Source organism: Macaca thibetana, chromosome 1 (genome assembly GCF_024542745.1).
Source record: "Macaca thibetana thibetana isolate TM-01 chromosome 1, ASM2454274v1, whole genome shotgun sequence".
Classification (NCBI taxonomy): domain Eukaryota; kingdom Metazoa; phylum Chordata; class Mammalia; order Primates; family Cercopithecidae; genus Macaca; species Macaca thibetana.
The window spans coordinates 25619324-25646511 of NC_065578.1; the positions used below are offsets into that span (position 1 = coordinate 25619324).

The following is a 27188-nucleotide window of genomic DNA, read 5'->3' on the forward strand; positions in this document are numbered from 1 at the left end:
TGAAGCAGGAGAATCGCTTGAGCCCAGGAGGTTGAGGCTGTAGTAAGCCGTGATTACGCCAGTGCACTCCAGCCTGGGCAGTGGAGCCAAGACCTTGTCTCAAAAAAAAAATTGTTTTTTACTAGATTTCTATGGCCAAGCAGCTAACAAATGCTGCTCACCAATGCTTAATCCTTGTGGAGCCTCTGGAATATAGTGATTTTGGTTTCTTTACCTGCTGGTCCATGTATGGTTGGGCCTTGGCACTTCCCTGGTCAAGGATCATTAGTGAATGCTTAACAGCTGAAGATGCATGGTGTGTCCAGTGCCAGGCCACTATAATGCTTTTACCTGGAGAAGGATTGTTTACACTGGTTACACTGCTCCAGTACAGAAGTACTGCAGCCCTTTTTTTTTTTTTTTTTGAGATGGAGTCTCAGTCTGTCACCCAGACTGGAATACAGTGGTGTAATCTCGGCTCACTGCAACCTCTGCTTCCCAGGTTCAAGCGAGTCTCATGCCTCAGCCTCCCGAGTAGCTGGGATTACAGGCTCCCGCCACCATGCCAGGTTAAGTTTTGTATTTTTAGTAGAGATGGAGTTTCATCATGTTGGCCAGGCTGGTCTTGAACTCCCAACCTCAGGTGATCCACCCACCTTGGCCTTCCAAAGTGCTGGGATTACAGGCATGAGCTACCGTGACAGGCCCTTTTCTTTTTTTTTTTTTTTTTTAAATAATTGTCCATGACCTGCTGAAAGTACTGGAGTCTTGGATAAACATTATAGTTTAGAAGTATTGCTTCCACCTTTTTTGCCTTGCCATTTTTGCATTTTGCGAAAGTGGGTTTTCAGTTACTCAGAATTGGGCACCGTAGTTAACCTGCTATGGATTACAGGTATTTAGGGGCTTGAGATGAACTCTTTGATCAATCCCAGGTTTTATAGGAATCCAAGTTCTGGTGAATATTGACTTAACAGCCTTGAGTGTTCTTCCTGAAATTGCCCCTCCTCTGCGTTTAAATGGATGAAATTAGTTTTTTACTGAATGTGAAGGGACATCTGAATGAACTATTTGTTTTTGTTAGTCACTTGTGCATAGCTGGAATATTATCTTGGGACAGGTTGAGTCTTTGTTTCCCAGTGGCTTCTGCATTTTCTGAGGGTGGACTGGAATGGGAAGAAGTCTAATGCCAAGAATGCATTCCAACATGCTGCAGAGTAGGAAATTTGATCCCTGAAATGTTGACTTAGTGTTGGTTATGGTACATATTAGAAATCACCCAGTAATCCAGGACAGATTTTTGTCACCCTTCAGGAAGTTATGTTGATATTAAATACTAAGGGGCTTTGGGTACTGAGCTAAGTGCTCTGCAGGCCCAAAGCACTGCTCGAATTGCTACCCATATGAAGAGGAAATGTGCCATGTGCCTTTTTTTTTTTTCTCTTTTGCATTTGGGCTTCCTTATGGCTTTGTTGCTTTTATGTTCCCAAGTCTGCAAAGTTAGATATTAGACTTCCTCCTCCCTTGGCACTGGCACATTCATGATTTTCCATGGCTCATCACCAGCAGCCAAGATTTTTGTATGCTTTTCTCTCTTAAACTTGTTCGTTTTCAGCTTGCTTGTTTATAGGCATCTCTGTTTAAAGGAACCCTTCTTTCCCCTTAAGATCTAGCACCAGGGGAGCTTGGTGGTTGGTGTGATATCAGTCATTTAAAAGCCCATTTGGTGTGTGCTTGGTGTTTTTATTTTGCCTCATGTTTTCCTTGAGGTCACAATGTGCTTGCCGGGCATGAGTGCGTTTGGGCCCAGCTGTTTACTCTCAACTGCTGTGTACTTTGACTTTAAGTAGAGTGCGAGTTCAGCCACGTGGTAGAGGATTAAAGGCCACATAGTGTTGGATGCTTCCTTTCAGAGGAAACAGATACATCTTTGGGCTCTTCTTGCCCAGTGATTTCTCCTGTCTGGGGTAGACATTATTGCTTTCTGTTGTCCTTAGAGAACAGGGCAGAAATGCTGGGAATTGGTTTATTACTGTGTCTTCTTGGCAAATATGTATGTCTTTTTTTCTTGCTTTTTGGACAACATTCTGTTCTGGTCCTAAGGTGCTGGAGTTCACAGGTTGATCCAGTGTTATGTGAAACTCTTGGTAATTTAGGTTTGGATAACCGGCTTTTAGTCTCCAGATTTCTAACATTTTGCTTGTTTAGGAGTTTAGGCTGCTAAAGAGAACCATATTACAATTGTTTGGGGAACAATTCTGTAGGTAGTTTATCTGTTCTTGGGTCACAGATCCTCACCAGGATCCTGACTTTGTTTTTGAGACGGAGTCTTGCTCTGTTGTCCAGGCTGGAGTGCAGTGTAGTGGCACGATTTCAGCTTACTGCAACCTCGGCCTCCCGGGTTCAAGGGATTCTCCTGCCTCAGCTTCCTGAGTGGCTAGGACTACAGGTGTGCGCCACCTGTGTGCCACCCTGCCAGGCTAATTTTCTTTTTTTTGAGATGGAGTCTTGTTCTGTCACCCGTGCTGGAGTACAGTGGCATGATCTCGGCTCACTGCAACCTCCGTCTCCCAGATTCAAGTGATTCTTCTGCCACAGCCTCCCAAGGAGCTGGGACTGTAGGCGCCTTCCACCGCACCTGGCTGATTTTTGTATTTTTAGTAGAGATGGGGTTTCACCATCTTGGCCAGGCTGGTCTCAAACTCGACCTCATGATTGATCCACCTGCCTCGCCCTCCCAGAGTGCTGGGATTACACGAATAAGCCACCACGCCCGGCCTAATTTTTGTATTTTTAGTAGCGATGGGGTTTTACCATGTTGGCCAGGCTGGTCTCGAACTCCTGACCTCAGGTGATCCGCTGGCCTTGGCCTCCTGAAGTGCTGGGATTACAGGTGTGAGCCACTGTGACTGGCAAGGATCCTGACTTTCAAATGATGGCTACCATGCATTTGAACACTTACTATGTGCTAAGCACTATGCTTAGTCTTCTTGATGAATTTCCTAATTTAATCTTCAAAACTGTATAGAAGGTGGGTTCTGTTATTAATCTGCCTACTTTACAATTGAGGAGATAGAGTAAGATAAGAAATTTGTTGTAGGAAAAATAGCTGGTAAAAGGTAGAGTTGGGTTTGTCTGACAAGGTAGACAGGGTTTGTCTGACTCTTCAAAGGTATTACACTCTAAAATACTAATTTTGCTTCTTCAAAATAAATTACTCAGGCACCAAGATTGTTTAGGACATTATTTTTGCAATAGTCTGAAACTCTTAAATGGGGTGAAAGACTGAAAAGCCATTAGTTACAATTTGACATTGTGCCTCGAGCTCTGTCAGTCCCTTCCATCCCTTCCATTCAGGGTTTTGTTGTTTTGGATTTCTGATGGATGGCTGTGGCACTTGGTTTACAGCTGCCTTGTGATTCCATTGGTGAGAACTGGCAGCATCTGGTCCTCTAGTCCCCGGTCCTCTCCTTCTCAAGAGGGATCTTTGAGGTTGAGAGTGAGATTCAGGCTTTAAGATAGTCTTTCACCTTTTTTTTTTTTCTTTGAGATGGAGTCTCGCTCTGTCGTCCAAGCTGGAGTGCAGTGGCACATCTCCACTCAATGCAAGCTCCGCCTCCTGGGTTCACGCCATTCTTCTGCCTCAGCCTCCCGCATAGCTGGGATTACAGGCACCCGCCACCACGCCTGGCTAATTTTTGTACTTTTTTTAGTAGAGACAGGGTTTCACCATGTTAGCCAGGCCGGTCTTGAACTCCTGACCTTGTGATCCACCCACCTCGGCCTCCCAAAGTGCTGGGATTACAGGTGCGAGCCACTGCACCCAGTCAGAGTCTTTCACTTTGATCTGAGTGAAAATGACTTGAATTATGAAAATATGTGCAGAGTGATACTACTTTTCCAGAAACTTGGAGCACTTGCTGAAGAGGCTGAGATTATTATTATTATTATTTTTTTGAGACGAAGTCTTGCTCTGTCGCCCAGGCTGGAGTGCAGTAGCATGATCTCAGCTCACTGCGAGCTCTGCCTCCCAGGTTCACGCCATTCTTCTGCCTCAGCCTCCCGAGTAGCTGGGACTACAGGCGCCTGCCACCACGCCCAGCTAATTTTTTTGTATTTTTAGTAGAGATGGGGTTTTACCATGTTAGCCAGGATGGTCTCAATCTCCTGACCTCGTGATCCCCCCACCTCAGCTTCCCAAAGTACTGGGATTACAGGCGTGAGCCACCGCGTCAAGCGGATTATCGTCTTAATTTGCCACTTGGGGGAAATGAACACATAAAAGTTGAGTGCCACATACAAAGTTTTCATAGCAGAGTTATCTCTAAAATCTAGGTTTAAAGTTCTCTTATGGCAGTATGACGTTAGGCAAATCACTTCTCTGAATCTGTATTCTCAACTATATTATAATGAGGAAAAATATCTACCTTGAAGCTGTAGTAAATATTAGATATGTGAAAGTACTATTCGTTTATCAAATACAATTCTAACATGACTCCTGATTGGTCAGTCCCACAACTATCTCTCCCACTCTCCAACTGTCCTTTTCAGAAGCAAGCCTCCAGGAGAGTTGACACCACTACTCCCACCTTCCTCCTATGCATCCACCAATCTACCTCACATTCTCCTTCCCTGCACCCAGCTCTCCTGGAATGCTACCACCCTGGTCCAGCCAGGAGGCCAGAAGGGTGACGTAGGAAGATTGCAGCACTACCACGGAAGTTCTCGACAGTGCCTCCCGACCCAGGACCCCAGGTTCCCACTGGGCCCTGCTTCTCAATTCAGGAGAGAGAGAACTGAGTGGTTAAAGCTAGCATTGGTCTTTACCGAATTCAAAATTATCCCTAGTTTTTAGCTATATCTGAGTTATTGTAATGCCTTTTTTTTTTTTTTTTTTAAATTAAAATTTGTTTAGAGACAGGGTCTTGCTGTGTTTCCCAGGGTGGAGTGCAGTGGCTATCCACAGGCACAATCATAGCCCACTCTCAAACTTCTGGTCTCAAGCAATCTTCCTTCCTCAGCCTCCCAAGTAGCTGAGCTACAAGCACGTATCACTATGCCAGCTATTAGGGCTAGCTTGCTTGCTTTTTTTTTTTTTGAGACAGCGTCTTGCTCTATCAGCCAGGCTGAAGTGCAGTGGCATCATCTCAGCTCACTGCAACCTCCGCCTCCTGGGCTCAAGCAGTTCTCCTGCCTCAGCCTCTGAGTAGCTGGGATTACAGGCGTACACCACCACGTCCAGCTAATTTTTGTATTTTTAGTAGAGATGGGGTTTCACCATGTTGGCCAGCCTGGTCTTGAACTCCTGACCTCAGGTAATCCACCCACCTCAGCCTCCCAAATGCTGGGATTACAGGCGTGAGCACCTGGCTTATCAGTGCTTTAAAACACACACACACAGGCCGGGTGCAGTGACTCATGCCTGTAATCCCAGCACTTTGGGAGGCCAAGGCAGGCAGATCACAAGGCCAGGAGATTGAGACCCTCCTGGCCAACATGGTGAAACCCTGTCTCTATTAAAAATATAAAAATTAGGTAGGCGTGGTGGCAGACACCTGTAGTCCCAGCTACTTGGTAGGCTGAGGCAGGAGAATCGCTTGAACCCTGGAGGCAGAGGTTGCAGTGAGCCGAGATCACGCCATTGCACTCCAGCCTGGGCAACAGAGTGAGATGTTGTCTCAAAAAATAAAAAAACAGAACACACACATACACAGCACCTGTTGTTCCAGCTTGAGAGGTGGATTAGTGCAGTGGTTCTCAGTATGGTCCCTAGCCACCAGCATCAGCATTACCAGGTCCTGTTTAGAAGTGCAAACCCTTGGCCAGACCTACTGAATCCAAAACTCTGGCAATATGTTCTAACAAGTCCTCTAGGCCATTCGGATGAACACTGAAGTTTGAGAACTACTGGATTTATACATTTACACTCAACTGGGCTGCCAGAGTATATCCAAATTACCTGAGGGGCTGCTTCTAAATTATACCATAGACTGATGTTTTATGTGTATGTGCCCCTCCTATGAAAAAAGTGTTACTGAATGGAGAAAAGGTTAAAATGCTTGAGGCTAGGGGAGTGTGTTTGCTTGGACTGCTTCACAAAATACCATAGACGAGGTGGCTTAAACAATAAACATTTACTTCTTGAAGTCCTGGAGGATGAGAAGTCCAAGATCAAAACGCTGGCAGATCTGGTTCTTGGTGACAGTCATCTTCCTGGCTTGTAGGCAACTGTCTTACTGTCTTATGTCTTCTTGCCAGTCTGCCACCCCAATTAGAGCCTTCTTACCCTCTTACATCTCTTGCTCCTCTTCTTTCTTTTTTTATTTTTATTTTTATTTTTTTTTTTTTTGAGACAGAGTCTTGCTTTGTCGCCCAGGCTGGAGTGCAGTGGCGCAACCTCCACCTCCTGGGTTAAAGCAATTCTCCTGCCTCAGCCTCTCGAGTAGCTGGGATTACAGGTCCACGCCACCACGCCTGGCTAATTTTATTTATTTATTTATTTATTTATTTATTTATTATTATTTTTTTTAGTAGAGACGAGATTTCACCATGCTGGCCGGGCTAATCTCAAACTCCTGACCTCAAGCCATTTGTCCACCTCAGTCTCCCAAAGTGTTGGGATTACAGACGTGAGCCAGTGCCCCCGTCTCTTGCTCTTATATAGGGCACTAACTAAGCCCATCATGGGGGCACACCCTCATGAGTTAATCTAACCCTAATTACCTCCCAAAGACCCCACCTCCTATTAATAATACCGTAACGTCGGAGGATAGGGTTTCAACGTATTAATTTCATGGTTACATAAACATTCAGATGGTAACAGAAGAAACAAAACACTTTTGAGATGGATCTTTACTATGCACTGATGATTAAGTTCTAGTCACAAAACATGTCTGCTTGTTTATAGGACTTGGGGGCTCCCTGCCTTCCATTTCTCTTTCTCTTAGTTCTTTGGCAATATGGCGTGAAGATAATCTGGACCTGTGGTCCTGGGATTTTGATGAAGGTGGGAAAGGTATTTTAAGATCTTGACTGGCAGGGCACGGTGGCTCCTGCCTGTAATCCAAGCACTTTGGGATGCTGAGCTGGGCAGGTTGCTTGAACCCAGGAGTTCGAGACCAGCCTGAGCAACATGGCAAAACCCTGTCTCTACAAAAACAAAAAATTTAGCCAGGCATGGTGATGCGCGCCTGTAGTCCCAGCTACTTGAGGGCTGAGATGGGAGGATCACTTGAGCAAGGAAGGCTGAGGCTGCAGTAAGCCATGATGGCACCACTGTACTTCAGCCTAGGTAACACAGCAAGAGCCTGTCTATATATAGGGAAAAAAAAAGGATCTTGACTGTGGTGGTCTCCAAGTATGACCAATACAGTACACTTTTCCAAGAAAATGATTCTTGAAAGTGCCATTTACAGGTCAGTGTTGGAGCACTAATTAAATGCCATGATGTTCCTTTTGCCTGTGATGGCTGTCTGATCTGAGAACAGGGCCGTGGGTGATTTGGTGGTCTCACAGTAGGCCTTTATTGACCTCTTTCCCTTACCCCCTACTGCTTAGTGGCCAGTCTGAGTTTTGCTGTGAATTCCTTTCCTTGTGTCTCTTATGAAGTTTTAGCAAATAAACCCTCTAAGTAGGCCTAGAGCAGTGGCTCACACTTGTAATCCCCGTACTTTGTGAGGTTGAGATGAGAAGATTGCTTGAACCCAGGAGTTCAAGACCAGCCTCGGCAACATAGCAAGACCTTGTCTCTGCTAAAAAATTTTTTTAAAAATTAGCTGGACCTGGTGGCATGCACCTATTGTCCCAGCTACTTGGGAGGCTGAGGCAGGATGATCACTTGAGCCCAGGATCTAATTGGAGGCTGCAGTGAGACCTGATTGTGTTATTGGACTGTATGGACTGGGCAACAGAGCAAGACCCTGTCTTAAAAAAATTAAGTAAATAAAAATAAACCCTCTAAGTAGATTCCTGAACAAGTCACCTCATTTCTGCAGTGAATGAGGACTCTTTGAGGGGTGGACATTTGAGCCAAGACCTGTCTCTGGTTGTATAACTTAATGAATAAGGACTGTGCTTGGCACAGATGTGGGAGTTACAGAAGTGGTCAGGTGATAAATATTAACAGTTTGAAGACCAAGTGAAGAACCAGTGTTCTAATTCATTTGGACTTTCTGAACACCTTATGTGATTTCTCTGTCCTTCCCATTAAAAACAAGTATTCTGCTACCAGGCCTCTTTTCCCTCCTGCCTGAGAAGCGTAGCTGTGATCACTGGGACCCAGCTGCGATGAAGGCAGTAGTTTCCAGGAGGAAACTACAGTTTGATCTGTGATTTCATATTTCTATGTACAGATGAATACTTTAGTAGGGAATCTTATGTTTGTGTGTTTGTGCATGTGTATTTTAAACTTTATCACTTTTAAGCTTTATTTTCTCTGTTCTTGGCTTTTTTTTTTTTTCCTTTTTCGTTTTCTTCTTTGATGTCTAACTCTGCGTTAGTAGAATGCGGAGCACATGGAAACGCCGGTAACTTTACCACACCAGAGCTGGTAAAATGTCTTTAAAAACACTGGAGATGCAACATACACCAGTTTCAGACTGACATCATTTTGGTGAAGATTCTTGGTATCTGCTTTCCTCTCTTGAAAAAGCCTGGCTAAGTAGAGGCAGGAAGTGTCTATGTGTGATTAATAAGTTCTTAAATCGTCTTTACCTCTTCTCATTTCCCACTTTATTGCCTTTGGTCTGGAGACAGATTCCTTAATCTGTTTTTGGGGTTCTGTTGGCCCAGGACAGATTTGTAACATTGTTTTTCTTTACAGTTTGTGATTTCAATCCTCTGCTTTCCAGTGCCACTTTGAATTGGCTTCTTTAAAACTCCAACATAAAACCTCAAGTGACCAATATGTGGTCTCATTATGGTATTTTGGGTTAAAATGAAATTAAGATAGCTGGGCTCACCCAGCCAAACACATTCACCAAAGGGAAATTTCGAGGCATCATAGACTGAAGGGGGTAGGGAAAAAGAGAATTAAATGTTGGCTAGTTTAGAATGCCAACTGTCCATCCCAACTTGATTATACTGGCCAGAGATGGCAAAGAATAGAGACAATAAGCTTCTGAAAAGACAACTGCTAACTGGTATGGCCCTGTACACTCCTGGGATAAATCATGAAGCCAGAGTCTCCTGTACATACTTGTATAGTTGTATGAGTGGTGTAGATGAGGTTGCTATGTACCAGCATACTTTTGGAACATTGAAAAGAACTAGAGAATTTGTAGTATTCTGGTTTTCCAGCCAGGGAATTGCTGACCTTAAAACCTGAGGATTTGGATGCATCTATAATCTTTTTTTTTTGAGATGGAGTCTCATTCTGTTGCCCAGGCTGCAGTGTAGTGGCGCAATCTCGGCTCACCGCAACCTCTGCTTCCTAGGTTCAAGCGATTCTCCTGCCTCAGCCCAGCCTCCCAAGTAGCTGGGACTACAGGCGTGTGTCACCATGCCCGGCTAATTTTTGTACTTTTAGTAGAGATGGGGTTTCACTATGTCGGCCAGGCTGGTCTCGAACTCCTGACCTCATGATCCACCTGCCTCTGCCTCTCAAAGTGCTGGGATGACAGGCACGAGCCACCGTACCGCATCTATAATCTTAATAAGGTTGACTATGCCCTGGGCCGTTCTTTAACTTACTTAATTGTGCCTACTATAGTTCAGAGTGGACTTGGTGGGACCTAGTGAAAGACTGGTATTTTGGGAAAGTAGTCCAAGGCAGCCCTAGAAATTAATGAAATTAACACAGTGGCATTGCTGCTGCTTCTTGGTGTTTTTATCAAAATACAGTACTTGACTGGATTGATGTAGAAGCATGACGACAAACAGAATCCAAGACTGCATGTAAATTAAGTTCCTACAGCTCAGTGATATGTCACAGATATCTTCTTTGGCAGGATAGCAGGATATAGAATTATGTATTAGAGAAATTTAGGATTTTTTTGTGTAACTGAAAGACCAGCCCAAGTTTGCAGTTGTAGATAAAATAAAAAGAATGGGAGAAATTAGAGAAAGAAAACGAGGCTTTGAAGTTTTGTGGCTAGGGGCAGTTTTTACCTTTATTTACTTTGTTTGTATTCAGCACTTAACCTGCAAATCAGTTTAACATGGAAGAGGGAGGAGTATTTTAGAAACTAGATCAGAAGATGCATATAGAATAAAAGTTGGAATGTGCACTCCTGGGTAAAGCTCTGTAACATTACTTTTGCCCCTCCATGTATTCCTTAAGTGTACCATATCACTTAATGGTAGGTAATAAGGCAGAAAGCATCAAAAGGACAGCAATATTCAGTTGGGCATGTGGTCCATCTGTGCCAAGGTCCTTTTCCTAGTAGAAGCACCAGAGGATGGTCTGTGGGAGGAAGTACCTTTATCTGATTTCAATCTTTATCACCTCACATGGGGAACAAGTTTCTAATTTTTGAGCATATACTGGGATGCAGTATACCAGCGTGTCTTTGCGTACCATCAAGATTTCCTAGACTTTTATGATATTTTCCATTTCTCAAGAATTTTTAGGATAAGAACTTTTTAAAGTTCACTGAATCGCACAGTCCTGTTGTTGAAATGTTGTTTAGGCCGGGCGCGGTGGCTCAAGCCTGTAATCCCAGCACTTTGGGAGGCCGAGACGGGCGGATCACAAGGTCAGGAGATCGAGACCATCCTGGTTAACACGGTGAAACCCCGTCTCTACTAAAAAATACAAAAAAAAAACTAGCCAGGCGAGGTGGCAGGCGCCTGTAGTCCCAGCTACTCGGGAGGCTGAGGCAGGAGAATGGCGTAAACCCGGGAGGCGGAGCTTGCAGTGAGCTGAGATCCGGCCACTGCACTCCAGCCTGGGTGACAGAGCTAGACTCCGTCTCAAAAAAAAAAAAAAAAAAAAAAAAAAAGAAATGTTGTTTAATCTAAAGCATAAAATCTGCTGGTGACAGTGGCAGATGCCTCTAATCTCAGCTGCTCCAGAGGCTGAGGCAGGAAGATCACATGAGCCCTGGAGTTCCAGGCCAGCCTGGGCAATGTAGGGAGACCCGTCTTTAAAAAAAAACATAAAATAGTTGGGCCTTGCCAATGTAAGAAGTCACATGGCAGAGATCTTTTTTGAAAAACCTGTGAGTATCAGACTGGGTGCGGTGACTCACGCCTATAATCCCAGTACTTGGGGAGACTTAGGTAGGCGAATCATGAGGTCAGGAGTTTGAGACCAGCCTGACCAACGTGGTGAAACCCTATCTCTACTAAAAATACAGAAATTAGTGGGGAGTGGTAGTGCGTGCCTGTAATCCCAGCTACTCAGGAGGCTGAGGCAGGAGAATCGCTTGAACCTGGGAGGCAAAGGTTGCAGTGAGCCGAGATCGCACCACTGCACTCCAACCTTGGTGACAGAGTGAGACTCTGTCTCAAAAAAAACCAGAAAAAAACCTGTGAGTATCTGCCACAAGCTAGTTGCTTACGTTAATGCAAAAACACTTATTGAGCTTCTATAGTGGATCAGGTAGTATGTTATGAACATAGGATTCATAATTCCTGCCTCCATGGAGTACTTTCTAGTGGGGAAAAATATGTAAGCAGATAAGTACAAATAACTATATAGTTACAGTTGTAATAAATGCATTGGAGAACAACACAACTGTTTTTTATTATTTTTTTATTTTTTATTTATTTATTTATTTTTTTTTTTTGAGACGGAGTCTCGCTCTGTCACCCAGGCTGGAGTGCAGTGGCCGGATCTCAGCTCACTGCAAGCTCCGCCTCCCGGGTTCACGCCATTCTCCTGCCTCAGCCTCCCGAGTAGCTGGGACTACAGGCGCCTGCCACCTCGCCCAGCTAAGTTTTTGTATTTTTAGTAGAGACGGGGTTTCACTGTGTTACACAGGATGGTCTCGATCTCCTGACCTCGTGATCCGCCTGTCTCGGCCTCCCAAAGTGCTGGGATTACAGGCTTGAGCCACCGCGCCCGGCCACAACTGTTTTTTAAAAGTTTTACTTATACTCACCTTGTCTGATGGGTAGCTTTGTACTCTTGAGCTCTTAGGATGGGTGCTGGTCAGTTCTGAGTCCCTTTCCCTCTAGGGTCAGGTTTTATAGGAAGTTATCCATTGAGGCATACTGGGTTAGAGTCCATTGTTCCTCAGCAAGGCTCTTCTGTTTTTTTTTGTTTTTGTTTTTGGTCGGGGGGAGATGGAGTCTCACTCTGTCACCCAGGATGAGGTGCAGTTGTGATCTCAGCTCACTGCAACCACTGCCTCGCAGGTTCAAACCATTCTCCTGCCTCAGCCTCCTGAGTAGCTGAGATTACAGGCATGCGCCACCACACCCAACTAATTTTTGTATTTTTAGTAGAGACAGGGTTTTCCCATGTTGGCCCGGCTGGTCTCGAACTCCTGACCTCAGGTGATTCGCTTGCCTGGCCCTCCCAAAGTGCTGAGATTACAGGATGAGCCACTGTGCCCAGCCAGCAAGGCTCTTCTTTTCGTGGTGCTATATTGCAGGACATTGGCATCTTGCTCCCCAGATAATAAATGCCAGTAGCACTATAGAGTTGCTGTGACAACCAAAAAAGGCACTTTCATACATTTATTTCCAAACACTTCTCAGTGGTTGGTATTGCCCCGGTTGAATACTATCGGCTGTACTGTCAGGATTCTTGGAAGGAGCTTTGAACAAAATCCTCTGGGAGAACAGACTGAAAGTAGGTGGTGCTTGAAACTTGGACTGGCCAACCCTTTTGGTGTCTGACTTGTGGGTTCATGTTTTTTAAGTAGGTATTTTGAAACTGCTCTCAACCCCATTTTGCCATTTCTTCTATTGAGGGTGAAGAGAGAGAAGTAACATCCATTATGTGTGCACTTTATGAACTGGCACTGTAACAAGCATTTCACATACTTATCATTTGAACTGTTTTGTATCTTTGTTAAACAGTTTTTAATCCCTGTTTACAGATGGTTCTGGTGCCAAGAGATGAAGTGACTTGCTCAAAGTGGTGTGAAACTATACTTTATTTTTCTTTTTAAAAAAGTACAACCTAAATTTATTTGATTATCAGTTAACCTCTAGTTGATGACTTTGGGCTTCTGGTCTTAAGTGTATGGGACAGACCTTAATTGTTAGCACTTGTGTAGGATTATGATAGCTGACATTCTGGGTGCTAGAGGATACAGCAGTGAATTAAACACACACAGGACACATAGATTAAACAAGATAAATAAGTGAACCATATACTACATTAGTGATACATGCTTGGGAGAAAAAGTTAATCAGGGACCAAGTATAGGAATGTGCAGGGTTAAAATACTAGATGAGTTCACCAGGAAAGGCCACACTGAAGTGATATTTGACGTAAAAGTGAGCTATACTAATATCTGGGTGAAGAAAGTATTCCAAGTGGAAGGATCTGTGAATACAAAGGCTTTGAGGCTAGAGGATGCCCAGCTGATTTGAGGAACAGTTTTTTTTTTTTTTCTGAGACAGAGTTTGCTCTGTTGCTCAGGTTGCAGTGCAATGGCGCAATCTTGAACTCAACGCAACCTCCATCTCCCAGGTTCAAGCAATTCTCCTGCCTCAGCCTCCTGAGTAGCTGGGATTACAGGCATGCACCACCACGCCTGGCTAATTTTTATATTTTTAGTAGAGACGGGGTTTCTCCATGTTGGCCAGGCTGGTCTCAAACTCCTGACCTCAGGTGATCCGCCCGCCTCTGCCTCCCAAAGTGTTGGGATTACAGGCATGAGCCACCGCACTTGACCGTTTTTTTTTTGTTGTTGTTCTTTATTACTTTATTTGACCCTGAAGTGTGGTACTACTATCTGTTCTGTTGATAAGGAAACTGAGAGACAAAAGTTGAAGGCACTGTAGGGGCAGAGCTCTTAAGCCACTGCATAGAACTGGCCATGTACAGTAGTCCTCCTTTATCTGTGTGGTGATATCTTCCAAGACCCCCAGTGGATGCCTAAAAGTACCAGACCCTGAATGTGCAGATGCCCCTCAGTATCTGTAGGGGGTTGGTTCCAGGACCCCCTGAGGATACTGAAATCTGGGGAATATATAAAATCGCATGATATTTGCATATAAACTATTAATATGTACATTCTCCTGTATATGTTAAATCATTTCTAGATTACTTATAATACCTCATACAATGTAGATATTATGTAAGTAGTTGTTATGCTATATTGTTTAGGGAATAATGACAAGAAAAAAAGTGTACACTTTCAGTACAGGCACAACCATCATAGGCCTAATTACATTTTTGATCTGAGGCTGGCTGAATCCGTGGATGCAGAACCCATGGATACAAAGGTTTGATTGTACTTTTGTTTTTTCCTGTACATGCGTACCTATGATAAAGTTTGATGTATTAAGCGCAGTAAGACATTAACAATAACTAATGATAAAATACAACAATTATGTGATTGTGGTCTCTCTCTTTCAAAATATCTTATTGTATGTAATGTTTTCAGATTGTGGTTGACTGTGGGTAACTGAAACCTTGGAAAGCAAAATCAAGGATAAGGGGGGACTCCTGTAGATCCAGAGCATTTCGGTTCAGCATTAAAGCGGATAGGAATTGCCAGGCCACTAGAGTTTCACTTTTTCTTCTACATTCCCCTTTCCTTTCCTGCTTTTGGGCATAGGGGAGCATGTTTGTTTTGTACACATATCTTTCTCTCTGCCTACCTGAAATTTATATTCTAGTCAAGGATACAGATAGCAAACAAGATAAATAAGTAAAGCATTAGTATGTTAGTGATACTTGCCCAGGTGAACCAGACAATCTGAGACTGAGTATAGAAATTTGGGAAAGCTTGATTTTGACTGAAAGTGCTGCTCATTTGGGAATCTGAGGTGCATTTCTGGCTTTTCTCTGCTGGCCAGGCACTGCCCTCTTCAGATCATTGTTTGGCTAAGGAAAATGGATGTACATCTGAATTCTAGAGATACTCTGCTGGAGATGGATTGGCACTATAACAAGCATTTCACATACTTATCATTTGAACTGTCTCATATTTTTGTTAAAGTTTTTAATCCCTGTTTACAGATAGTTCTGGTGCCAAGGAATGAAGTGACTTGCTCAAAGTAGTGTGAAGCTCTATACTTTTTTTTTTTCTTTTTAAAAAGGTACAACTGGGCTGGGAGTGGTGGCTCACATCTGTAATCCCAGCACTTTGGGAGGCTGAGGCAGGTGGATCACGAGGTCAGGTGTTTGAGACCAGCCTGACGAACATAGTGAAAACCCGTCTCTACTAAAAATACAAATATTAGCTGGGCATGGTGGCGCGCGCCTGTAATCCCAGCTACTCAGGAGGTTGAGGTAGGAGAATTGCTTGAACCTGGGAGGCAGAAGTTGCAGTGAGCTGAGGTTGCGCACTGCACTCCAGCCTGGTGACAATGAGACTCTGTCTCAAAAAAAAAAAAAAAAAGTACAACCTTCCAGCTTGGCCAACATGGTAAAATCCCGTCTTCACCAAAAATACAAAAATTAGCCGGACGTGGTGGCACAGGCCTATAATCCCAGCTACTAGGGTGACTGTGGCAGGAGAATCACTTGAACCCGGGAGGTGGAGGTTGCAGTGATGGCATCACTGCATTCCAGCATGGGTGACAGAGCAAACAAGACTCTGTCTCAAAAAAAAAAAATACAATCTTAATTTATTTGATTGTCAGTTAACCTTTGGCCCTGTAGCCAAAATGCTCCCAGACTGGATACGAGAATCTCTTAAGATTAAAAATACAGATTCCTGGCCGGGCGCAGTGGCTCATGCCTGTAATCCCAGCACTTTGGGAGGCTGAAGCTGGCGGATCACTTGAGCTTAGGAGTTCAAGAACAGCCTGTGAACATGGTGAAACCCCATCTCTACAAAAACTGGCTATGATGGCATGTGCTTATAGTCCCAGTTGCTCAGGAGGCTGAGATGGGAGGATCATCTGAACCCAAGGATAGGAGGTTGAGCCTGCAGTGGGCCATGATTGCATCACTGCACTCCAGCTGGGTTGATAGATTGAGACACCTTGTCTCAAAAAAAAAAAAAAAAAAAAAAGATTCCTGGCCTGGCCCCCGTCCCAGACCTGCTAATTAAGAATCTGGAGGGTAGAATTGGATTGAGGAGCTGAGGAGGTTGAGGTTCAACCTGGTTGATCATCTTGACCACTCCCTCAGGAAGTTGGTTTGAGAACTGGCATTGGACCCCAGATGTGCTTACTGCCTCTCAGTTTATCTGCTTTTTGCACCTGGTTGTACTGCTGCCTTCTGAGATAAAAAGTTGTAAAGAAGGGGACGTTTAATTTTATGAGATGACATTTTTGTTCTTGTTTGATAGTTTTCTTGGGGCCTGACTGTTGTTTTTATAACCCTGGTTTGTTTTTGTTTTTGTTTTTTGAGACGGAGTCTTGCTCTGTCACCCAGGCTGGAGTGCAGTGGCGCGATCTTGGCTTACTGAGACCTCCGCCTCCCAGGTTCAAGCGATTCTCCTGCCTCAGCCTCCTGAGTAGCTGGGACTATAAGGCGCGTGCCACCATGTCCAGCTAATACTTGTATTTTTAGTAGAGACTAGGTTTCACCATATTGGCCAGGCTGGTCTCAAACTCTTGACCTCATGATCCTCTGTCCTCAGCCTCCCAAAGATTAGAGGTGTGAGCCACTGTGCCTGGCCTAACCCTGGGTTTTAAGCAGTACCTGAAAGGATTTTTTTTCCAGAGAAGTTACTCGGTTTCTTTAGTGGCTTTTGTAATTTGTTTGAAATAGGGAGAAATTGGTTAGTTAAGTTTGGACTTAGAAAAAAGTGATCTTCATTTTAGGAAGAGCATTTTCTCTGGAAATGATGATAGCTACCTGTTCTGGAAAAGGTGGCTAATGAAAGTGCTCTGGATGAAGAGAGAAGTACTAACCATTTGTTGGAATTCATTAGTTTGATGCTCTAGCGGCTTTATTTTAAGGGCTCTTTCTGGCACCAAAGAAGTGAAGAAGTATCAGTCACCTGGTTGTGGTTTTTCTGGCATGCCTCTTTTTGGTAGATAGCTGTGAGGCGGTTATGGTTGGTTCTTATAATCTGATGGAGTTTTGCTATATGATTCAATGACTCCCTTTTGATCTCCTTTTTCTAACCTTAGTAAGTTTTCTCTTCTGGTCTGGAAGGATAGAGATGGTAACCTATATATCGCTAAGCCCAGAAGATAATGAGGCCTTTGTTTTGCTTTACATCACGTTCTAGATGTTCTTGGTTTGACATCTGGTCGCAAGCCCCTTCCTGGAGGTTTGATCAGGCTGGTGCTTCAGGGGATATCATTGGAATGGGCTAAGTCTGCAAAGGGGAATGTGTCTGATCTTCTAGAATGGTTTCTGTAAGCAGAATGAAGTAGATAGAAATTTTCACTGATTTTTGTGGTGTTTTTTTTTTTGTTTGTTTGTTTTTGTTTTCGAAATAGAGCCTTGCTCTGTTGCCCAGGCTGGAGTGCAGTGGTGGGATCTTGGCTAACTACAGCCTCTGCCTCCCAGGTTCAAGCGATTCTCCTGCCTCAGCCTCCTGAGTAGCTGGGATTATAGGCACATGCCACCATGCTGGGCTAATTTTTGTAGTTTTAGTAGAGACGGGGTTTCGCCATGTTGGCCAGCCTGGTCTCAAACTCCTGACCTCAGGCGATCTGCACCCTAGGCCACCCAGAGTGTTGGGATTACATGCGTGAGTCACTGTGCTTGGCCAATTTTTATTCCACTTGGAAATTTATGGAAGCTTGAAAGAATTTTTAAAAAACAAAACTTTTTTGGGGAGTGGTAGTTCAAATTAGTTGTTGATGATTCCTCTCTCACCAAAGGCAGATGGTCAGTTTGTTTAGAACTTGAACGAACTAGAATGAATTGTGAAGTAGAAAACTGAGGTATGGTTCCTAGGTTATGAATGAAGAGAATCCTAGACTGAGTGGGTTTGATTCCCTGCATCAGGTGTGGGTATAATCTGATGAGATTTTTTTCTTTTCCTATCATCAGCTTGGCTTCAGGAAATTTTTAGTGTTGTCTCTGTTGAGGCCATATAGGAGGTTAGAAATCTCTTATTGTCCTAGGTCATATAAACAGTCATGTTTCCCCACTATTTAAAACAAGATGAAGGTAGTCTCCTTATTTTAGGAGGCAGGGTCTTAGGGGTAAAACTAAGACAAACAGGTTTCTGGACAATTTCTCCTCAGTTGGGGGCTCGGAGTTCTTGACTAGTCTTCAAAGAAGGCCTGAAGTACTAGGTGATAGAGAAAAGACAGGATAAGGGGCATTAGATATAGATGTCTGTGGCTGGGGAGAGAAGGGACAATGAGAATGATTTATGCTGGTCATTTTATGTGCCAGGGTACATAGGGTGTTATTTATTTTTTTTTTTTGGTGGAAGCCTAGTCTGTCCTGAGATTGCTCCTGAGATCTAAGTGAGCCACGTGCAGCTGGCAGGAAGCTGAAAGCTGTTGGTTGGGAGAGGCCTTAATTTTTACACTTGTCCCTGCCTGGAATGCCCTATCACAGGGGAGGGTCCCATGCTGGAACTGGATCAACAGCTGCCGCCTGTCCCCGGAATCACAGGAAGCGGAGGACGGGGTGCCTTTGTATAGGGAGCTCTGAAGCCAGACAATAGTTTGTGCTGGCGGGGCCATGTGGCGAGTCATGTGACCTGGGGCTGTTTTCTGCTGGGGTCCTTACCCATCTGTTCGCTCGGCTCTTTCTGGGTTATCAGGCGCCAGTCCAAGTCCTCCCAGGCAGCCAGCTTCATGGCCAGAGATTACGAGCACTAACCTTCCTGGCAGGGGCGGTGTGGCTTCGAGTTTATGCAGATTAGCCATGTGTTTCTCACTTCAAGGCGTTCCACAGGAAAAGCCTTTTCCTGTGTTTGGCTCTCAGTGGGCGGTTCCCAGCTTACTGTACTGGGACTCAGCAAGCAGCAGGCATGCACCAGAGGGATCACAGTACACTGGCCCCCCTCTCCATTCCACCTCCAATGCTACGTCACCACAACACAACCACTCGCGCTCTCATACTGTTGGTGTCATTCATTCGGTGCCAAGATTGCTTTAAAAAATTCCCTTGGCCCCAGTTCAAACAGGAGTACAGCTGGGATGTGTTAGATTTTAGGCAGTCTGCCCTCAATTTGAGATGAGTTATAAATAGCAGTGCCGACTTCCTTAACTACCGCTCTCTGAGGTAAAATGCAGGTTAATTACTGTGGGAATCAATTAGGGGGGTTCTTTTGGTTAAAGAGCCAGGGATGCATTTTTTTATTGTTATTATTAAAAGTCATATAACAAATCTAGCCAGGAATAAATTGAAAGCACAAGGAGTAATAATATTTAAATATCCAAAAGTCAAGGTTATAGCTCTAGGTTTACACTGGCCCCAACTAGTTAGCATTTAGGATGACAAAATGAGTGGTGGTCAAGAATTCTCTCTGATGGACACCTTTTTGGCAGCCCCTGGCCCAACCCTCTCTGTTCTTATTTTTGCTAGCCCTTGGCACTGTTGAGTACTAAATTTAGCTCCTTAGGGTTGCTGCCTGGTCACTTCTTTCTGTATCCTTGGATTGGAACTGGAGCTTTCCTCAGTTGTACTTTTATTTAAATAAAATTATGAAGTTTCTCTTTCCTGGTGCCATTGCCACGTGGTGTGGTACATTTTTGTAAATGGTGTATCTCTGCTTAGAAGTTTTGAGTTCTTGGCTGTGTCTTCTCTGCTGTCTCCTCCGTCATGGTCAGATGGAGAATTTGAAGCATATTTTAATCTGTGAGTTTCACAAAGTGGTTACTTTGGGTTATAAGACGTTTAGCCTAGGTCCACCTTAAAAGTCTAGTCTGTTAATTTCAGCAGTTTTTGAGGGTCATTTTGGTTTTCCTTGATGCAAGAGGTTCCAGTAGCCCATTAGTCTGGAGGGTCTTGTAATTCTGTTGGATTGGAGCAGGGGAACTCCCTATGTAAGGGGTCTGTCTGCTAGCTGTTTGTTCTGAATATATTCAGAAGGACAAGCTGCTAGGCGTCCTTGCCTTTGATGCCCCTAAACTGCATCTTTTGATACATTTCATTTGGCAGGCAGTTTATAACATGGCCAGTGATCTGGAAGGAGATAAGTGGTGGATGGAGATGAGGAGTTTTCTTATGGCTCTTTCCTCCTTTTTTATTGTTATTTTTTATGAATTTAGGAGAGTATATAGCAGGGGGCCTGACTTTGCTGATCAAGGGGCAGCATTTTCCTCTCAATTATGTGTTTCTGTGGCAGAGCCTTTGCTTTTGAAGTGTAATCACAGTAATCTACTCCTGTGGTTTCCCATTGAAAGGATTTCCTCTGTCTTTCCCAGAGTGGAATCTCTGGCTTTTTGCAGCTAGGGTTTGGTGTTTCCATCCCCTGCCTTGTGCCTGCAGACTGCTGATACTGGCTTTTGTATCTTGCATCTAGGGATTTTTCTGGTGTGAGATTGCTACTTTCCAATAAAACTGATCAGTGAAGATTTAAGGCCCCTTCTCTGTTACTAGAGATTGGGAGATGGCATTTCATCTATAACTGCAAATCACAAATCTTTCACGATGGTTTTAAATGTCACAAGTGTGAGTTAGGTCTCTGCCGACCTCCCCTTCTGATTCAAGCAGATGTCTAACTTTTACATAAGACCAGAATAACCTGATTGTTTGAACTGAATATGTATTTAGTTTGCCAAATAAGCTGCATATTCTGTTGATCATAAGCCTTTTGTGATGGGAGGGAGTCAGAAATCTGATGACCAGAAAAAGGAAGCATATTGATTTTATTTTTAGAATAAAAATTTCTTTGATGTACATTTATTTTTTGGTCTACAAAGATTTCCTAAAGTTGAGGTGGGACATTCCTTGAACCCTTTATAGCCCTCATGTAAATAGCTGTACTCAATTGGGAGTGCAGGCCCCCATGTGAGAGAGGAAAATGTGACTTGTCCTTAGCCTTTTGTTTTTAAGCAGTGTATATGAGGATGTCCCTGCAGTTCTGAAATTCTCCCTGGTATCAACTTTTTTTTTTTTTTGAGACAGAGTCCCGCTCTGTTGCCCAGGCTGGAGTGCAGTGGCATGATCTCCGCTCGCTGCAGCTTCTGCCTCCTGGGTTTAGGTGGTTCACCTGCCTCAGCCTACTGAGTAGCTGGGATTAACAGGCGCGTGCCACCACGCCCGGCTAATTTTTGTATTTTAGTAGAGACAGGGTTTCACCATGTTGGCCAGGCTGGTCTGGAACTCCTGACCTCAAGTGATTCACCCACCTCAGTGCTGCGAATACAGGCCTGAGTCACCGTGCCTGGCCTTGGAGGTTTTTTGTTTGTTTGTTTGTTTTTGAGACAGTCTTGCTCTGCTGCCCAGGCTGGAGTGCAGTGGTGCGATCTCAGCTCGTTTCAGTTCTCCACCTCCCAGGTTCAAGTGATTCTCATACCTCAGCCTCCCAAGTAGCTGAGACTACGGGCATGCGCCGCCACACCCAGCTAATTTTTGTATTTTTAGTAGAGGTAAGGTTTCACTGTGTTAGCCAGGTTTGTCTCCCAACTCCTGGCCTCAAGTGATCCACCTGCCTTGGCCTCCCAAAGTGCTAGGATTACAGATGTGAGACACTGCGCCCAACCAGGTTATTCTTAAAGTGTGCCTGTTCTCCCTTGAGTATTGTTATCCTTCTCTCTCCTCTTTCACTTCAGTCCAACTCTTTTTCTACCTTCAAAGTCATAACCTGTGTTAGAGTTAGATTTAGGGTATGACCCTGGCTTTGTGGCTAGATAGTTTGATTTGGGCTTTGTCCCCATAGTGTCTCCTACCCCTTTTTGGAATAGGACAGCATTGCACATTGAACAATCACTGAGCCCAAGCTCTGTACTTTGGTATTTGGGAGAGCTTTGAAGATAAAACACCTGATCTCTGGCTTCCCAGAAGCTAGTCTTGAGAAATGCAATCAGTTAGTTGGAATAGTTAGCTGCAACTAAGTGTTAAATCTTAGGATGCTAACTGGATTTACAATAAGGCATTTAGAAATGTGAGAGATCAAAGTGTGCTGAAGATACGGGAAGTGGCTTCATTTTGAAAGGTCAAGTTTCTGTTACTAGAAGCCACTGTGGACAGGAGGGCAGGGCAGGATGCCATTGCATAGAGCTGGGTGTGGATAGTATGTGGGGAATCTTGGAGTGAGACTGAAAAAATGTGGAAAACCGGGTCACATTGTAGAGGGCTTTAGAGCCAGGTAGAAGCACTGTTTTATCATTACTGATAATCGCTACCATTTATTGGACGTTTAAATACCAGGTACTGTGTGAAGTATGTTATGTGCGTTTAAAGAACTGATGTGTTCAAGGTAGGATGGTGAGAGAGATAGGATTTGAACCCAAGTCTATCAAATTACTACACTATGCTCTATGTAATAATACTGTGCAGGATTTAGTAGTTAGGAAGTTTGAAACTATTATTGACCAGGGAGTGGTGGAAATGATTTGGGAATAGCATTGTCCTAGAACTGCTCTAACATAATAAGCCACTAGCCACATGTAGTTATGTGAATTTAAATTAATTAAATGTAAATAAAAATAAAAATTTAGTTCCTGAGTAATATTTGATAATTTAAGTGTTTAATAGTTATCCATCACAGTAAATGTTATTGGCCAGTGCTTCTCTAGATCACTGGTTCTTAGCTAATAGTATATACCAGACTCATTCAAAGATCTTTAAGGAGGTTGGAGAAGAGCACAAGCCCTTCCAGACCCAGTAAATTGGAATCTCTAGAGAGAGGCCTAGCCATTTATGAAGCTTCACAGAAAATTCTAATCTGCATCCCTGGTTAATAGCTACTGCTCTAGAAGCTCTATAGTAACCATGGTAATGACTGCCCCTCATGTTGTGGGGAGACCTAGACTGACAGAGATACCCAGAGCAGGCTGATCTCTTTGTTCAACAAAATAGTCTCTGCAGTTGGAGGCCGCATGGACAGCAGCTGCAGTCTGGGATGAGATGAGGACCTCAGTGTGATATGTGGCATGATATGGCCATGTAAGCCCCCAAGCTCTTTACAGGAGAGAATGGTGATGTTTTGGCTCCATTGCCAGGTGTATTGGGGAGGACCATATGCTATTTCTTAATTGTTGTTAAATTTGAACTTCCTAAGTAACTCTAAAATCTATGTAGCTCTGAAATTATGATTGGGAACGTTATTGGAGCTTCTAATATGGATGAAAGACGGGCAAAAATTGTTTAGTTAGGATTGTGGGAAACAGTACTTTAATAATGTTGACATGTAGTAGTGATTTGGGACACAGTTTTAGTGTGATTTTATACAGTTCAGAAACATGGGAGAGGAGTATTCCCATCATCACTCACCAGGTTAGTTGAGAGTTCAGATATAGCCTAAGAAATAACTCTGCTTCTCTTTTTTCCTTTTGATATTAAGAACAGCCTCTGTGGCTTATTGTCTTATCTGTTTTCTTTCATGAAAGCTCACTTCTTCTACTATAAAACACTTAATAGCATTATTAAAAAATAAATACAGAGAACCAATTGTTTGGATGTCCCCTTCCTTTATTTTGGAGGTTTTGTTGTTGTTTAAGGTCTTAATATCTTAAATTATAGAATAGCTTATTAATTTTGAATAATAGAACTGGAAGGAACCCTAGGGATAACCTAGACCAGTCCTTGGAGGTGGGTTCTAGTGGTCTGTTTTTTTTTTTTTTTTTTTTTTTTTGAGACGGAGTCTCGCTCTGTCGCCCAGGCTGGAGTGCAGTGGCCGGATCTCGGCTCACTGCAAGCTCTGCCTCCCGGGTTTACGCCATTCTCCTGCCTCAGCCTCCCGAGTAGCTGGGACTACAGGCGCCCGCCACCTCGCCCAGCTAGTTTTTTTGTATTTTTTAGTAGAGACGGGGTTTCACCGTGTTAGCCAGGATGGTCTCGATCTCCTGACCTCGTGATCCGCCCGTCTCGGCCTCCCAAAGTGCTGGGATTACAGGCTTGAGCCACCGCGCCCGGCCTAGTGGTCTGTTTTAACAAGCCTTTCAAGTGATTCTGATGCATGCTAAAATCAATGAACCACTGAACTCCTTCATTTGACAGTTAACGATAGGCCTAGATTATCAGTATCCACTTTACCGCCAATGTAAGAGCCAGTTTTTAAGTTTTATATCAGACTCACGCCTACTCTGCATCTTGTGTGTATCTAAAAGATGCTTAGAGGAACTTCCCCCTGCCCCCACACCACCAATAGATATAGGTAGATATTTCTGGCAGTCGAAGGTGTGCTCTGGAGCGCCAGTAGGATAAAGGCATATCAAAAAGTGAATGAGCTGATTGAACCTGTTGCTCCACAAAGAGCTGGAAAGAAAGCAACATCCATGATAGTCTACCATTGAATCTTCTTGTCTCTCAGAGAAACAAAAGTTCTGTCCTCCTTACATCTTCAAACTCTTGAATATTAAAGGAAATGAGCTTTTCAGTTGAGATGCACAAGGCTCTTAATTCAGAGTTACCATTCCCTCAACTGTCACTTAGCTTCTTTGCTTATTTGGAAGAAAGCATAAATTTAACTGTGCCGTAGTGCAGATAGGCTATAGGTGTTTAAGGGGAGTTTTCACTATTGGAAAAATAGAAACATCTAGATGTTTGTGTATATGAATTCCCCGTCATAGTATTGAAGCATCAATTTTGGTGTTTTAACAAGGTGATGGCAGTGCATAGCAGCACCGTCCTCTACCAACTGAAGGGCCTTTGTTGTTTACACCTGGCCTGTCCCTTGGATCTCAAGCAGTACCACAGTTACAAAGTAGTTTTTAGCTTATAAGATGTTTTCACAAATAGGTGGTATTTTCATTTTTCAAATGACAAAATTAGGGTTCTGAGGCAGGGCAGTTGACTTAAAGGTTACTAGGTTAGTCTCATTGCTCTTTCAAAGTAACTGGATTTCTTTGTAGCATACAGACTGAAGAAACCTGTATACTTGGGTTGTATATTCAGTGGCCAGAGACCATCAAAGCTCAGGTTAATGAAATGCTTTTTATTTTGTAGCCATCCAGTCCAATGGATCAGATGGGCAAGATGAGACCTCAGCCATATGGTGGGACTAACCCATACTCGCAGCAACAGGGACCTCCGTCAGGACCGCAGCAAGGACATGGGTACCCAGGGCAGCCATATGGGTCCCAGACCCCGCAGCGGTACCCGATGACCATGCAGGGCCGGGCGCAGAGTGCCATGGGCGGCCTCTCTTATACACAGCAGGTAGATGGTGATTCTGATTACCTTGACCCTTGTTGCTGTCCAAAATCTGATCTGTGAGCTATAGAATCAGAATGTATCCTTGGCTTCCAAGCCTCTTGACAAGACTGTAGACCTGTTGGCTCAGTTAATTACAGAGTGCTACTAGCAAAGCCAAAGCTATAGGCACCGTCCCATGTGTGTTCCAAGGAGAACTACTCCCTGGTCACAGGTACATACCTCTTTTTCTCTTGACCTGACAGGCCAGCTTATACCTAGTGAGTGGTGATCTCTGAATGAGGTGGGATGAAAGGCAGTGGCTGAGCACCTAGGCACTGCTACTACTAAGAAAACCATTCATATCATGTGCCCTGGGGACAGAAAAGGCCCTTTATGCTTCTGAATGCCTTTACCATATCTGCCATCTGGTTCAAAATGAATGTTACTGGGAGTAGAAGAAAAGGGGAAGATTGAACAGAAAAGATGTTAACAGCATTGTTACAAATGTTAAGATTTCCCCTTATCCATCTCCTTTTGTGGAACCATTCACATCATTATCTGTTTATTGTCATTTTTGTGTTGACAAAGTTTTCTATCACTTATATTTGATACTGATACTGAAAATAGGGAGAGAATATAAAACAAATTTTACTTCTAAGACTTTAAAGCAACATATGCCTTTAATATAGAAAATTGTCTCTTTTTTTTAATAGAGGAAAGATGAGGTAATTTATTTACTTATTTTATTTTATTCTTTTGCCTGCTTACTAAATACATACCCAGTGACTAAAATAGTGCCTGGTACAAGTAATCGAGTAGGCTCTCAAACATTTTTTTTGAATGAAAACTAAATGAAAGAACCAAAGTAGCTTAGTGATTTGCACACTGTCTGAATTACTAAACCCTAGGTTTTCAGTTGGCTGAGCCAGGCTGCTATTGACTATTCATTGTGGTTAGGGTACAGATTCCTAACACTTATAAAAACAGTCTAGGCCGTGATAAAAAGATTAGGCTCATTGGTAGAAACAGCTGCTCTTAAACTCGTGTTAGTTGCCTCAATAGTAAATAGTGTAAATTTTCAGTGGATAAATGTCCACTTGTAAACAAACCACCTAAAAACCCAGCTTGGCCGTCCTTCCTGGCTCAGTTTAGGCAGGGATGAGAGAAAAACCCCGGGCCTCCTAAGTATGAGGCCTTGCATGCTTGCTTTCTATACTCATCCTCAGTGCATAGCTTCTGACAAAACACTTCATCTTTCCTCATTCAGGAGAGTCAGTGCTAAAAGTGTATTTTCGTTTCCTACAGATTCCTCCTTATGGACAACAAGGCCCCAGCGGGTATGGTCAACAGGGCCAGACTCCATATTACAACCAGCAAAGTCCTCACCCTCAGCAGCAGCAGCCACCCTACTCCCAGCAACCACCATCCCAGACCCCTCATGCCCAACCTTCGTATCAGCAGCAGCCACAGTCTCAGCCACCACAGCTCCAGTCCTCTCAGACTCCATACTCCCAGCAGCCATCCCAACCTCCACATCAGCAGTCCCCGACTCCATACCCCTCCCAGCAGTCCACGACACAGCAGCACCCTCAGAGCCAGCCCTCCTACTCACAGCCACAGGCTCAGTCTCCCTACCAGCAGCAGCAACCTCAGCAGCCAGCACCCTCGACGCTCTCCCAGCAGGCTGCGTATCCTCAGCCCCAGTCTCAGCAGTCCCAGCAAACTGCCTATTCCCAACAGCGCTTCCCTCCACCGCAGGTAAGATATCCTTGACCTCCTGCCCTTCCCTGTGTGTGACCACAGACAGCTTGGGGGTTAGTGTCATGAGAACTTTACTGTACAGAATGGTTCTCTAATGTGCACTTAAAGACCAATTAAACTCTGAGTAAACATGATAACTGGATTGATTGAACTAATAAAGGCATAACCTCCTTAACTATATAAAGATCTATAGCTCTCCTTAATGATG

General features: G+C 43.9%; 1 protein-coding gene across 2 annotated transcripts in view; it reads left to right on the forward strand.

Moving 5' to 3' along the window:
* The window catches only part of ARID1A (AT-rich interaction domain 1A), an 87282-nt gene that overhangs the window by 8754 nt on the left and 51340 nt on the right, over positions 1-27188 (forward strand). For both annotated transcript variants that reach the window (XM_050794270.1, XM_050794271.1), the window contains exons 2-3: positions 25031-25243; positions 26525-26977. In XM_050794270.1, the coding sequence (XP_050650227.1) occupies positions 25031-25243; positions 26525-26977 (666 nt within the window). The remainder of the gene's footprint in view (positions 1-25030; positions 25244-26524; positions 26978-27188) is intronic.